A 13,863-nucleotide genomic window follows, 5' to 3' on the forward strand; every position below is an offset into this window, starting at 1 on the left:
AAATTGCAGGGAGGAGGGAAGGCCGGCTGAGCAGCGTGGGGTACCCAGTGCGGGACCCCGCGGTGACCCCCTGGCCTCTCCTTGGTGCCCCCGCAGCGGTGCAGCACGAGCGGGGCCCCCGGACGTCGACGATACGGAAGCAGGTGGCCCTCTACTTCCGCGGGCACAAGGAGGAGAGCGGCGGTGCCCCCCACTTCCCCGCCGCCGCCCTGCCGGCGCCCGCCTTCTTCACCGCCGTCTCCCAGTTGGAGCCCCACGGCCTGGAGCTGGCCGCCGTCGCCGGCACCCCGGAGAGGCAGGCTCTGGTGGGCCTGGCGCAGCCTACCCCAAAGGTCAGCCGTCGCCCCGGCCCCCCGGTGGGCCTGCAGACCCCCGCTGCTGGGGCACCTGCGACCCGCTGGCTCCTTTCTGCCTCTGCGGTAGTAGATGTGGTAAAGAGCAAGGCTTGAGGCCTTGCGGGTTGGGGTGGGGACTCCGTCGTTACGGCCCTAAAAGCTCTGAAGGTACGAGGTGCAAGGGGTAAGAGGCCCTCTGCAGACGGGACGTGCAGAAGGACCAACAGATAACCTGCTCTGTGCAAACCCCGTCTCTCCTACCCCCTTAACACCCTCACGGTTGCAGAGGTGCTCCTCCTGCCTGGAGCCCATCCACAAGTCAATGTTAAACCTTGTTTCAATGAGGATGAGCTGCAATCACTGCGTTTTCTTCAGCAAAATGCCCATCTCCATAGTGGTGTAGTCCAGAAAGTACTATCTGTACTGACCAAAGCCTGCAGCTTGAGCACGCAGGCACAAACGTGTCTAAGCTGGCCCTGCGCTTCTTGGCTGTGGCATTTCCTAAGCAGCCCAGTGGAAGCGCTGCCGTGGCCTCAACTGCACAAGAATTAGCCATTAGGTGATGTTTTTCATCAGCCCCTTTGCAATGGCATTTTGCATATTTACAGCACCTAGAAAATCAAAGAAGAGACAGCTCAAATAGTTCTCCATTTCCAGAGTTGGTAGCTTGGGAGAATCCATCATGAACATGATCACAACATATAGTTTTATATTATAATTTTGGAAAATACTGAATCAGAAATTATTTAGCAAGAAAACATAGCACATGCTTGAAAATGTAACTCCATTCCAATCCTACACACCCTGCGGGTAGTTATGCTTAGCTCTACGCACCTGCTTACAGCCTGTTGCAGTCAAGGATCTAGATGAAGGTTAAGGCTAAACGAATACTTACTGCTTTGCTGAGCAAGGCTGGAGTGCTCAATCGGCTTCTGAAGCACAGGTTACAAAACACAAATTCTTAATCGAATTTGTATTCTTCTAACTCTGCTACCAGAGGTGTGCTATTGTGTAACAGGGTAAAGGATGACACTGCATTTTGGTAAATTTTTTCCCCTCATGTAATAATTTCATTCTCCCTTCAACCTCCTCCAGAGAACTGTTTCTGTAGTACAGTTCATCCACATGGATGAGCAGCAGAGAACAGTTTGGAGTGAGCCCACTGAAAGCAATGCCCTCTGCTTGCAGAATAAGAGAGTGCGCACTCTGTATTGGGCATGAGCATGATGCACTGAATGGCAGCTGTAGGGGAGAGGAAGAGGAGGCTGCCTTAGTGACATTGTATGAAGTTGCTTTATTTTCTTTTTAACATTAGTACCCACATGAAGTCAACGGTACCCCCATGTATCTCTACGAAGTAGCCACCGAATCCGTCTGTGAGTCAGCAGCCAGACTTCTGTTCATGAGCATCAAGTGGGCCAAGAGTGTCCCAGCCTTCTCCACCTTGTCCTTACAAGACCAGGTAAGGCACCTGCGGTGAGAGTCGCGTTGGCCTGGCCTGCCTGTTAAAGAAGGCTCAGAGCTCAGATTAGGTCCTGAACCTTTGAATCTGTAATGGACTTCAGCAGTTCTGAAGTTCAGGGCAGAGTTTTGGTCTGTCCCTGGAAACCAGGCAGTGATTTAGAAACTGCTTTCCTTCAACTTTTATTTCATGAAGCAAGTGAAAATCAAGCCAGAAAAAACATCAAATATAAAGTGAGTATTATGGGAGGACAAGTTCTAGAGGAAAAGTCACCAGGCTGCAGACTAAGCTCAGTGTGCCAAAACTGCTTCTCTACTTGTGGGACAACTTTCTCCTCCATAAAATGGGGAATAGCACCTTACTTTGCTATTTTGGGATAAGCAGTGCTTAGTTAAGCACATGGCCTCAGGATATGACTGAGGTGATTTCCGAAGACCATTCCTCCTCCTCTCCTCTCCTCTCCTCTCCTCTCCTCTCCTCTCCTCTCCTCTCCATTTACACAGCCAACATTTTTTCCTTATTCATGTTGGCTTCAGTGAACTTACTTACAATTACACCAATATGGTGGAAGCAGAATTTGGCCAGCCCCCAATATTTTTCACCATTAATTAAAATCTTCCCTAATTTGTCTTATTTTCCTCTATGACAATTTGCCTTTGCCTCAGGTAAATCATATGTGAACCATACGAGCTGAAGCAATTTCTTAATGACTTGATTCTTGATGAGGACTCGGTGTGCTTTGTATAATGCACTAATTTAAAAAAAAGTAATCAGATAATTATAAAATGGAAGGGGGGAAATCTACGCAAAGCTCTAATCATAAAAGACGTCTAATACTTTGATATGATTGAGCTAATTTTCCAAAATGGTAACTAGAAGCCTTGTGCCTTAGATGTTATGCAGCAGTCATCAGAGGAACTAGTTCCTTCCCTGGATGCATGTTGCAAGTGTTGCAGTTGATATGCAAATACGTATTTTGAACTGAAAGAAAAGAGCTTTGTAGGAAAGGAATAGTGTTTTCTACCTAAAGGTAAATCATGATGGTCACAATGTGATACAAAGCTAAGGTACACCAAAATGTTCCTTTTCTAGCACCAGACTCATGTTTTGAAATCCTTGTCCTGAAATTAGATGCAAGGGGCCACTGCTCAGCTCTGGCTGCAGTACTGCTACGTAGTAAGCATGAGGGGAGCAATGAGATAGAGCCCGGGGGTTATACACGCCGTTAGGAAGACAGCAGTCCCAGTGCAGCATGCTGCTCTCCAATGTTGTCTTCTGCTGCCGCTACTCCTGTGGAGCACTGGGTATGTCATGCCGAGCAACCAAAGAAACAGGCCCAAATATCAGGGGCAAGCAGCAAGTATCCTGCTTCAGCAGCATCCTCAGTGCACGAGAATAGGCTGGGTCCATCTCTAGAGCAGTGATGTCCACAGGAGGCTCCTTAGGTGAAGGCTTTATTTGACATCATACAGATGCATTTTCCCAGTCATCTCTGTTAGTGTGTGGAGGAGGGGGCAGCAGGATTTAGGAACAAGGGAGGTCTCCATTGCACATGACCAAGCATGCCTCAAACAGCAAGGCCTGCTTATCTACCATAGACACCAGAGTGTTCCCATCATCTTTATATAACCCACTGCCTCTTTCATTTTCATATCAGGGACTAATGTTAGTGAATTACACATTAAAATCCCAGCCTTTCCTTAACATCACCTTGACTCGCTGTACCTCATTGCAAGTCAGCTTCCTCAAAACTCAGAGCTGCTCAGCTCTAAAGCTTTGACCTGGGCCTCTTTCTGCATGATTCCCCTGTCATACTCAGGAGAGCTGGAGAAGAAATAACTCTGATTTTCATCACCTTATGTCATGAATAATCAGATGGTTGATTTTTATAATAGTGCCATTGCATTATTTAATTTGACAATGGCCCAGCTGTAAATGTCTGTATTTCTCTTCTTGTATCCCCAACATCTCTCCAAGAAGAGTCTAAAACCTTTTCCTGGATGTTGCTTTTGTTTGTTTGCACTCTTCCAAAGAGGCAAGCACATTGGGATTCCAGGACTCTGTGACAGTTTCATCTCAAAGGCAAGGGGACAAGTAGAAACCAATTTGCTGACAAAACACAAGTCCAATGCGTCACTACCCTCGGTAAAACAGAGGCTGTGTCCCTTCCCCAGCTCCACGCAGCTAATCCCATTGTGGACTGGAAGCCACACAACAAAAATTCCATGCTTCAAGTTCTGCTGGCCTGCACACCTGCCCACCTTGTCCATAAGACAGATTGGCCCAATGCAGGGCATCAATAAAAGGTTGTACTTACAGGATGCGGTTGATTAAGAAGCAAAAACCAGTCCTTCAGAAAGCTTGGTATTTCTTGTTTCTATGAAGAAGGAGGGATGAGTATGGCTTCAGCATGAATTATTTTAATTGGTGGTTTTACAGACTTATGCATAGGCATGAAGAAAGCTTCAGCTATTAGAATAGTCTCTTATTTCTGAAGTCTTCTGACTTTAAAGACTTAGTAGGAAAGAACATATGAAATTGATATCTTCCAGGAACTACCATTCATTACCATTGTATCTGCATGAATGAATGACAAAAAAAGTTTTACAAAAGCAAATGAAAGGCTGGCAAATCATTTCCTATGTCATACAGAAACCTGCACATCCATCAGGCAGGATTATCAGGAGGAGGGGCTGGGTTCGCAGGCTGCAGCAGTTAGGAGACTTACGAGCAGGTTCAGCTGCTCTCAGAACAGAGCTGAGATGGGCACTGCACCCTAGACACTGCCTGCCCCCCCATTTCATACAATAATCTGGGCAGCTTCCAGTACTGTAAAATCCAACGTAATTACTTCAAACAGTAATTGTATGCAAACAGAGACAGAAATACTTTCCTGTCATGATTTCCTTAGTCAGGTTATGTAGAAGTTCTGCAAAGCACGAAGCACAAAAAGGCACAGAATGGGCATAAGCCTGCAGTGACAAGCTGAGAGCAGAGACTCTGAGAGCTCTTCCTCCCATTCTGATTGGAACAGGGTGGTTTAAAACTTAGAATACTGTTAAGAGTTAGCACATCGATAAAGGATTCACTTTTACTGCATGCTTCCTGTATCATCCATTACTTTCACATATATCTGATTCCAAGGAAATCATCATTCATTTGGTACAACATATTTTTTTACTTTATTCTTCCTTACAGACTCTTCATAGACTTAACATACCCTCCTTCCTATTTTCCTAAGAAGCTAAACTGCTGATACTTTCAGGGACCGTAGCAATATTAATGCTTGCAGTTTGGTTTTTTTTCTGCATGAGTTTTGGGTGATCTGTTTTCACTGCATGGAGCCTCCTGAGTCCACTACAGTTCTGACCCCTCCAAATCTCTCCCACCCTCTTGACAGACATGAGGTCCCAGCAATGTGTACGCACCACAGCATGTCCTTTAGGCCATAAACTTCAGCTGAACTGGGGGCCATCCAAACCCCTCTTAAGAGGTGGTCTGGGCCAACAATCCATAGATGCCCTCGAGAGTAAACAGGTCTGTTCTAGTTTTGCCAGTCTGCATTACCAGGAGTCTTGTCTCCTCTTCAGATGCACCACTGCCTCTCCACGGAAATCAAAGGCATTGCCTCCAAACAGAGGAAAATGCATCCTCCACACAACCAGACAATGTACAAAAATTGCAGAGAACTAGCAATGCTGTCAGCCTAGGTGCTTGGAAGCTCAGTTCTCTGAAACAGCTCTTAGTGCCTGGAATTTCTGAATGATTTTAAGCAAAAAGCAGGAAAACAGGTGACACTGAGAAACCGTATGTGTGTCCAGATGCTGTGCTTGAAAGAGCTAAAGACTTGCTTAGTAAGGAAGGGGTTAAAGATACATATGTGCTCTAAAGCAGTGTTCCCTACAGAGTGATTTAATTTCAGGATGTTGTCCAGGCTTTTCTTCACAAATCCTGCCTTCCCAAGGGAAAGGAGGGTAATCCCTAGAGAGCAATAGGAGAGCACTCATCCAACTTGTCCTAGGACAGCTATATGTGCCGAGGGAGGGGAGGAGAGAGCCCACGCTGTGCTGAGAAACACAGGCGAGTGTTCATGTTTGAGCAAGCTCTCTGGGGCAGGAGTTCTCACTCTCCTTTCTCTTTCTCCTCCCTTTTGGTCTGCAACATGGTGCACAGTGAGCCAACCCTGTGTTTTTCTACAAGGCATAGACTTATTTCTAGACACCTTCTCAAAAAGCTAAGAGAAGAGCTAACAAATGCTGTGGGGAAAATACCATGACAGGCATTTAAAGTAGTTTTTAAAATAACAGAAATTTACATATTTAAATTGTTATAAATCTATAAATTATACACTATGTTATATTGTACATCTATTGTATGACAGCTGATGCTTTTGGAAGATGCTTGGAGAGAACTGTTTGTTCTAGGAATAGCACAATGGGCCATTCCAGTTGATGCTAACACTCTACTGGCTGTATCTGGTAAGAATTGCACAATTTAATGACTTTGTTACAAAAATTACCATAAAAATACATTACTGAAAAAAGAACAACATGTAAAGAATAACAAATTCCTACTGAACAATAGAGCATACCTGTCATTTATAAATCTATATTTAAATGCAAATAATGTTGTTTTGTTGTATTCATGACTGCTTGCATTGTCATTTAAATGCAAATTACTGTGTTTGTTATCATCCAAGAGAAGATTTTATATTAACTTTCATACAATACAGTCAGTTTACATGGAACCAGATAGACAAGTGTGACAATAGAGTAGATATTGATACAGAGGATTTTGTCAGAAATCAATATAAAATAAAGCAAATGCCTTTAATATTATTCATTTCATCTGTTTCTGTTTTAGGCATGAACGGTGACAATACAGATTCTCAGAAGCTGAATAAAATTATTTCAGAAATACAGGCTTTACAGGAGGTTGTGGCTAGATTTAGACAACTTCGGCTAGATGCTACCGAATTTGCCTGTCTCAAATGCATTGTCACTTTCAAAGCTGGTAAGCAGAAAGAATCTCTTGGTTGCCTGGTCTGATAACTATGAGGTTGCTACTTTAAAGCAAAAACAAGGTTTTAAACCAGACATAGCTTTGTATCATCCAACAGGTTTCCCGGTATTGAATTCCAATAGTCAGTGTTGCATTTTGAAAGGCTGACAGTGGAGTGCTGGGGAACTAATGGGAACATTTAATTTCCATTGATAGCACTAGCTGAACTGTTTTGACCCACCCAAGAGTCAAGCTGATCTAGTAACTGATCTGCTTTCCAGTGCCTACACACAGTGGTTCCGAACTGAGGAGTTTCCGAAATGCTGCCGCCATAGCAGCCCTTCAAGATGAAGCCCAGCTCACTCTGAACAGCTACATTCATACCAGGTGAGCGGTGTCTTCTCTGAATATTTCTTGCAGGTGTAGGGGTAAAATCCTGCTCTCACTGTAGTGAAGGTGACATTTCCACTGACTGAAATGGTGACAGGGCTGTTATAGCAAGTACACATTGGCTGTCAGCCTGCTGGGATTTGGCATTTCCTGATGAAACAGAATCATAGAAAAGGTTGGAGAAGACCCTTAAAATCATCCAGTCCAACCATTAACCTAACACTGTCAAGTCCACCACTAACCCATGTCCCTAAGCACCACATCAACACGTCTTTTAAATAACCTCCAGGGATGGAGGCTCAACCACTTCCCTGGGCAGCCTGTCCCAATGCTTGAGAACCCTTTTGGTGAAGAAATTTTTCTGAAGATCCAGTCTAAACCTCCCCTGGTGCAACTTGAGGCCATTTCCTCTCATCCTATCACTAGTTACTTGGGAGAAGAGACCAACCCCCACCTCACTCCAACCTCCTTGCAGGTAGTTGTAGAGAGCGATAAGGTCTCCCCTCAGCCTCCTTTTCTCCAGGCTGAACAACCCCAGTTCCTTCAGCTGCTCCTCAGAAGACTTGTGCTCCAGGTCCTTCACCAGCTTCATTGCTGTTCTTTGGACACGCTCCAGCACCTCAATTTATTCAGACAAATGGAAAACTGCTAAAAGGAGAGATCTTCCCCTGGGAAGTGATACCTGCTGTGGAACACTTTGCAGTTCAGAAGGCTACATTTTATTCAATACCACTATTAGCGGTGCTCAAAACATCACATCCCACAGCAGTATGAGTGCTTTTCCCTCCAATCCCCATATCATTTCCCCCATTTTGCAGACATAGAAATTGGGACAGAAGGAAGTTAAATGGCTCTTCCAAGACACTACCCTGAGTCTGTTCTCAGGTTGAAATGAAAAACCCAGAACTTGTGAATCCCATTTTGGTGCTGCAGCAGAGTGATGAGAATCATTGTTTGGGAAGAAAATCTTCCCCTTGTCTCATTCAGGATAAGTCCCGTGGGATACAGAAATCTTAAAACCCTGCTGTAAAAGCTGTAGCTGTCATCCCACAAAGCATACAGGGGTGAGCCCAGGAATGCACAAAACGTACTACACAAAGTACAACCTCACACTCTAGAACAGCGGGCTGTGAATAGGTCATTAGCCTCCTCCTATGGACCACTTCAGAGTGGTGGGACAGGGGAGAAGCCTGAAGAGTGCACCTAACATCTGCAACAGCTGCTCTGGTTGGTTCAGGACTTCTGGAGAGCTGTGACAGGTCATGTAAAGTTCATGTCTAAGTCCTTTAGCTGCAGTGGAGGTCCATGAGACTAGCACAGTGGGAAATGGAGCAGTGGAAGAGAAACTTCTATACCATTTTTTCCTTCTGAATCTTTGATCTGCTCTCTTAATAGCTCTGCCTAGCAGAAGTCCACTCGCTATCAGATCAGATGGCAGCAGTCTCTGAAGCACTTCTATTTAGTCTAAAGGGCATGGCCTGCCCTGGGGATGGGAACAAAAATGCAAATACCATCCAGTTATGGCTAGGTCAGAGCAAAAAGAATAACTGCTGCATAGTAACCTCTTCCTGTTCTTACGGAAGGCCTTTCCCATGAAGATTGCTCCCTGGAGACTCTGAGTGAGACAGGGCATATTGGAGAGAGGAGCTAGGGAGCAATGGTTTTACATAGCCATGCTTTCCATTCCAGGCATGGCGACTTTTCCATTGCATTTCTGCGTTGCTGGAAATATTTAGCTACTGGGCTAAACAATATCTGTTGTAAAAGATACCCTTTTACAAGGAAAAAAGTGCAGTCCACTGACAGACTTCGTCACCTTGACTCCAGTGGGATAGGGCTTTCAGCTTGCATTTCATCCTCAGGCTTGAATTTACCTTTCTGCCAGTGTTACTGCGTTATCAGCCCTTTGATCTCAGTGGAGTCCCTCTCAACAGGAAGGCAGACTGGAGAAGCAGAGTGTTTCTCCAAACAGCCTACTCCTTCTTGTAGGGAGGCCACTGTAAGCAGAGGTTTGAGAATCACTGCTGTAAAGTCAGCATAAGCACAGCTAGAATACATATCCTATGTTGTGTTGGCTTCAAAAACTGGGAGAAAGGATGGAAAATATCCTATTACATGAACACATTACCTGGGGTTAAAACACAGCTTCCTTAACACGAAAATTTCTTTCCAAATGTCAATTGGTATTCAATGTATATGGCAACCAAAAGGGGGCAAAATTATTACCATGACAGTCCAGGTAGGTTTAAATTGCACTTTAAATGACAGGGTATTTATTATAGGTCAAGCTCTTCCCGGAACTGCATCAAGAACATAGATGTTGTATGAGGGACAAGTCAGAGCAGATCCTGTCTCTGTATTGCTACTGCTCTGAGGGAATAAACAAAGGAGCTAATCAAAACTCAGAGACATTGGTCTATATTCTGCTAACCTCCATTAAGAGAGTTTTCCTTGGGGTCAACCTTCTTGCTCACATGAGTACAAAACACAGGGTTTTAGCACAGGTAGCACCCATCTGTACGATTTGTTGAATATTGGTCTTTTCTATAAAGTAAAAGACTTTCTTTGAAAAAATACTTAAAAACTTCAATAACATTTCTTCTCTCTCTGTCTCCCAGGTATCCCACACAACCCTGTCGTTTTGGAAAACTTTTATTGCTTTTACCAGCTTTACGTTCGATTAGTCCATCTACAATAGAAGAAGTGTTTTTCAAAAAGACCATTGGGAATGTACCAATTACAAGACTGCTTTCAGATATGTACAAATCCAGTGACATATAAATTACCTTAAAATAAACAATCAGGATGGACAGTTTGAGAAGAACTTTTACCTATGGAGAATAAGCCTCAACTAACAAAATCTACAGGAAGCATAAGCCTGGGAATGTTTAGCCTTTAAACCCATTGACAAAAAATACCCCAGTAGATATGATTCTGCTGCTCTGAACAGAATGATTTAGATCATGGAGAGAATGCTTTGTTCTACAGAAAAAGTGAAAGTGGTTGGAATTTGGCTGCTATTCCTGTTACTACAGGATGGAGGCAATTCAGATGCCAGTCATAGTTAACAAAGACTCTGCTATTCTCTCATTTAACTGGCAGATCTGAGACACAATGTGAAAGAAGGTACTTTAGTTTGTTCAGTATTTGGAACTGGGTGACCAAACTTGGCTTCTGTTGTAACGTGAGATGCGGTGGCCTTCAGAACTGTTTTAAAAGTAGCCTATGTTGGGAAAATGGTTTTAATATGATAGGCAACATTTAAGACCAGGTTACCAAAACATTGCTTCTGCTATAATACATCATGAAGTGGCCTTCAGAACTGATTAAAAAGTAGCTTATGACAGCAGCTGCATTCTTCCTGCAAAATGAACTGGTGATCTTTGATGCGGATGTCACCACAATTTGTTCAGTTAACATCTCAAAGACAGAAGAGCTTTATACACTTCCTCCCCAACCTTCCCTCCTTTTCTTCCACCCACAGACACACATTCACACAGACACCTGAAAAGGTACAAGTCAAGAAAGGAAGACTAAAACAGCAAAACCAAATACAATGGAGATGACCGCTTCAGTGACCTGCTGGCTGTCCCGTTGGCACAGTGCTGAAACCAAAGGCAACGGTGGCCAAACTCTTTGTCAATGAGATGTGCAGAAAAGTGAAATGACTATTAAAAAAAAAATCAATGGAAGGAATTTTATTTCAAAGAAATAAAGGTTGTTGACTGATACAATGCTAACAATTTCCAAAAGTCTCCAATGCCTTTTTAGAAAACTCCAGGTTCTAATGTTGAAGCCTTGTTCGCCTACACCCTCTCACACACAAAAATGTTATAAGCTGCTTATTTGATGTATGAAAAGTGTAGAAAAAACATTTAAAGATAGCTGCTGTACTTTTCAAAATTTGATTTGTTATTAGGAACTAGCACTGAGAAAAATCAGCACTTGGACTATCATAGAATGAGTAAAACTTTTCCTGTACAAAGTGGATTAACTGATTTGTGAAGTTAAAAAGTTGTACTCATTGTATTTACAAAGAATAAAAATATATTGAATTTAAATTACTTGTCACTGTTCTTTTAATGCTGGTCCTTCTATTTCTGGATTAGTTTCTTCCACTGTACCCTACTTACCAGGGAACAGAAATACCCTCTACTCAGATGGATTGCCTCGGAGGCTGTGGAGTCTCCATCATCAGTGGTTTTAAAAAACAGGTTAGACAAGCATTAAAGCAACAGCTTAGGTGATTCTGCCTTGGGACAAAGGTCCTGCATAGAGCTGTCTTCTGTAATCCAAATATACACCTGCTGCAAGGTTTCCTTCTCAAGGAGCTGACACAGAGGTTTTTCTAGGACACAATACCAAATGGATCAGAGGTCTAACCTAGTATAAGTCTTCCGTTTCATATTATTACAATTTTTAATATTGGTGAATTGTGCAGCTAACAAAGGGTGAGAGTAGAAAAACACTGCTTCAATTAAAAAGATTCTGAAGTTTTATTAAGGTGTCCAATTGTGTAATCACACCAAAGAAAGAGGTAAGCAACTCCCAATGCACAGAATAAGTTGGCAATAGGAGAAGGGAAATACAACATAATGTTCATATGGCAATGAGTGACTGAAGAGCCATGCACACTAAAATGACAGATGGAGATGTACAGTGTATATCAATGGCTGATTGGTTTTCAGTGTCAAGGAATACAGATCACAAGTGAAATCCTAGCTCCCTTGACTCCAAGCATAAAAATCTCACACATTTCAGAGGTCAAAGTTTTCACCCCAACTCTCTTCCATTTGCACAGTCTGCTAGGTCTCACATTCTATCCTTTCCAAGACAGCCAGAACAAAGTATACAAGACCATTCTTTTATGAGTCAGGTGAGACAAAGCATGGACTACCGGACTTTAAAACATTTTCTATACAAACTAGGATGGAGCACTTGGGAATGCATTTACCACAAGGCATAGCACGTTGTTGGAAAGAAACCAACAAATGCTTTATGAAGTGTTCTTCCTGCACCTGTAATAACCTTCAACTATTTTCTGCTCTCTACACTAAAAAGAACTGGACAGGGCAGAAAAATCAATTGTGGTTCCCCACTCTGTGACAATTCAGTTTATGAGCTAAGGAAGTTGAACCCAGTGCTGTGCAGAACCCATAACAGAACACTCATTTCAATCAGATTCATGCTGCTGTCCCAGAGCAGCGATAAACACAAACTGCAACCACACTGCAAGGCTACCACACTCTGCAGTGTGCTGTAGTCCCAGTCCCTAGATCACCCAGGCTAGAGGATGCAACAGAGCATACTGGCTTTCTCCCAGTTGCAAAGCAGGCAGGGCAATGGGTGCACTCCCATCTCACATCCCCTTACCTGCAGGACCTAGCCCAGCTGCAGAGCAGACTCACAAGCTGGGAACAATGCCCAGATCTCTGTGGTTTAGGCACAGCTAATCTTAGACCATGTCTTCCTCCCAGTACTGCAGATAGCACAGAAGCAGAACTAGTTACACTACACTAGAATTAGGGTCTCTAGTTAGCCTGGAAAGACTGAAGGCCAGGTGAAAGCCCAGAGCAGATGTCCTGTCATCCTCAGAGGTTAACACTCCAAAGTCCTCACTTTGGAAATAGCAATACTTTGACATCAAGCATGCAGCTTTTCCCTCTTCAGCTGAATTCTTCCCCGCACCCCCAGCAGATGATACAGATTGTGTCATCATCTTTTAGAGGTAAGATGGGGCATTTTGATTTCTGAAAGAAGCTTCCCTCAGAAAAGAACATTTGAGAAAAATACTTTACTATGTATCTAAACCTAAATAATAAAACTTCATATACATTTAGTCCTTCTTTCCCCCTTTCCAAGAATAACTCAACTTTTAAATGTGATTCAACAACACAGGAAATTTTAGAATTGATTTTACATTATCAAGAACTTACTGAAAAGCTAGACAGCTCTGGGCTGCAAGTGGGCTCTGTCAGTTTTGGTCCCTGGTTTCATTAATAGGACTGTTGGAGAGATTTAGCACAGTCTTTGTTAAGTATGAGGGGGAAAGAGCAATTTTTTCAGCATCTAACTATTCAGTGTAGCTAGTCACTAGTACTACACAAAATCCTCATTTGTCAGTTCAGTCTTTTACATCCAGATTTCCATAAATTAGGTAAATGTCTTAGTTAAAAGAAACTAATAACTTCACCAGTAAGCTTGTAGGATGTTTTCTACAGTGATAAGAAGTATAAGAAGGAAAAAAGCAGCAGAGTCAAGTCTAAGCCAATGTGTACTGTTACCAAATAGCACAAAACACTGGATCAGATTGCTACTAGTGTTCTTGAATCTGTTTTCAAGAACATCTGGATAGGTAACTCCCATGTCACATTTGGATGCACTAAGGAAGCTTCTCCAGCCATAGAAGCATCTAGTGAGAAAGACAACTTCAGCAGTGTTCCCTGTGAACTGCAGTTCAGGCATCAACAACCTGTATTTCACCAGTGGTCACACAAACACAATATTACAGCTTCCCCTTCCTTTAATGTTCAGGGACATGGTCTACGATCACCTCTTACAGCAGGCATGTATGACTTTATGTCCCTAATTGTATTTGTAGAGGAAAGCTACTTTAATCTAGGACTGAAGTTATATATTATAGGTTATGTCAATATTCCTTTCTCTGTAGGATGG

The 13,863-nt window shown here is 43.1% G+C and overlaps 1 protein-coding gene across 1 annotated transcript in view; it reads left to right on the forward strand.

The window, feature by feature from the left end:
- Positions 1 to 11,227, forward strand: part of NR2E1 (nuclear receptor subfamily 2, group E, member 1) — a 52,214-nt gene extending 40,987 nt beyond the window's left edge. Inside the window, exons 5-10 of the mRNA XM_010573451.1 lie at positions 97 to 332; positions 1,651 to 1,797; positions 6,179 to 6,275; positions 6,661 to 6,810; positions 7,080 to 7,185; positions 9,807 to 11,227. Of these exons, the coding sequence (XP_010571753.1) occupies positions 97 to 332; positions 1,651 to 1,797; positions 6,179 to 6,275; positions 6,661 to 6,810; positions 7,080 to 7,185; positions 9,807 to 9,969 (899 nt within the window). The 3' untranslated portion in view covers positions 9,970 to 11,227. The remainder of the gene's footprint in view (positions 1 to 96; positions 333 to 1,650; positions 1,798 to 6,178; positions 6,276 to 6,660; positions 6,811 to 7,079; positions 7,186 to 9,806) is intronic.
- Positions 11,228 to 13,863: the final 2,636 nt, after the last annotated feature.

Source organism: Haliaeetus leucocephalus, unplaced genomic scaffold, assembly GCF_000737465.1.
Source record: "Haliaeetus leucocephalus isolate CR32 unplaced genomic scaffold, Haliaeetus_leucocephalus-4.0 Scaffold384, whole genome shotgun sequence".
In the NCBI taxonomy this organism is placed as follows: domain Eukaryota; kingdom Metazoa; phylum Chordata; class Aves; order Accipitriformes; family Accipitridae; genus Haliaeetus; species Haliaeetus leucocephalus.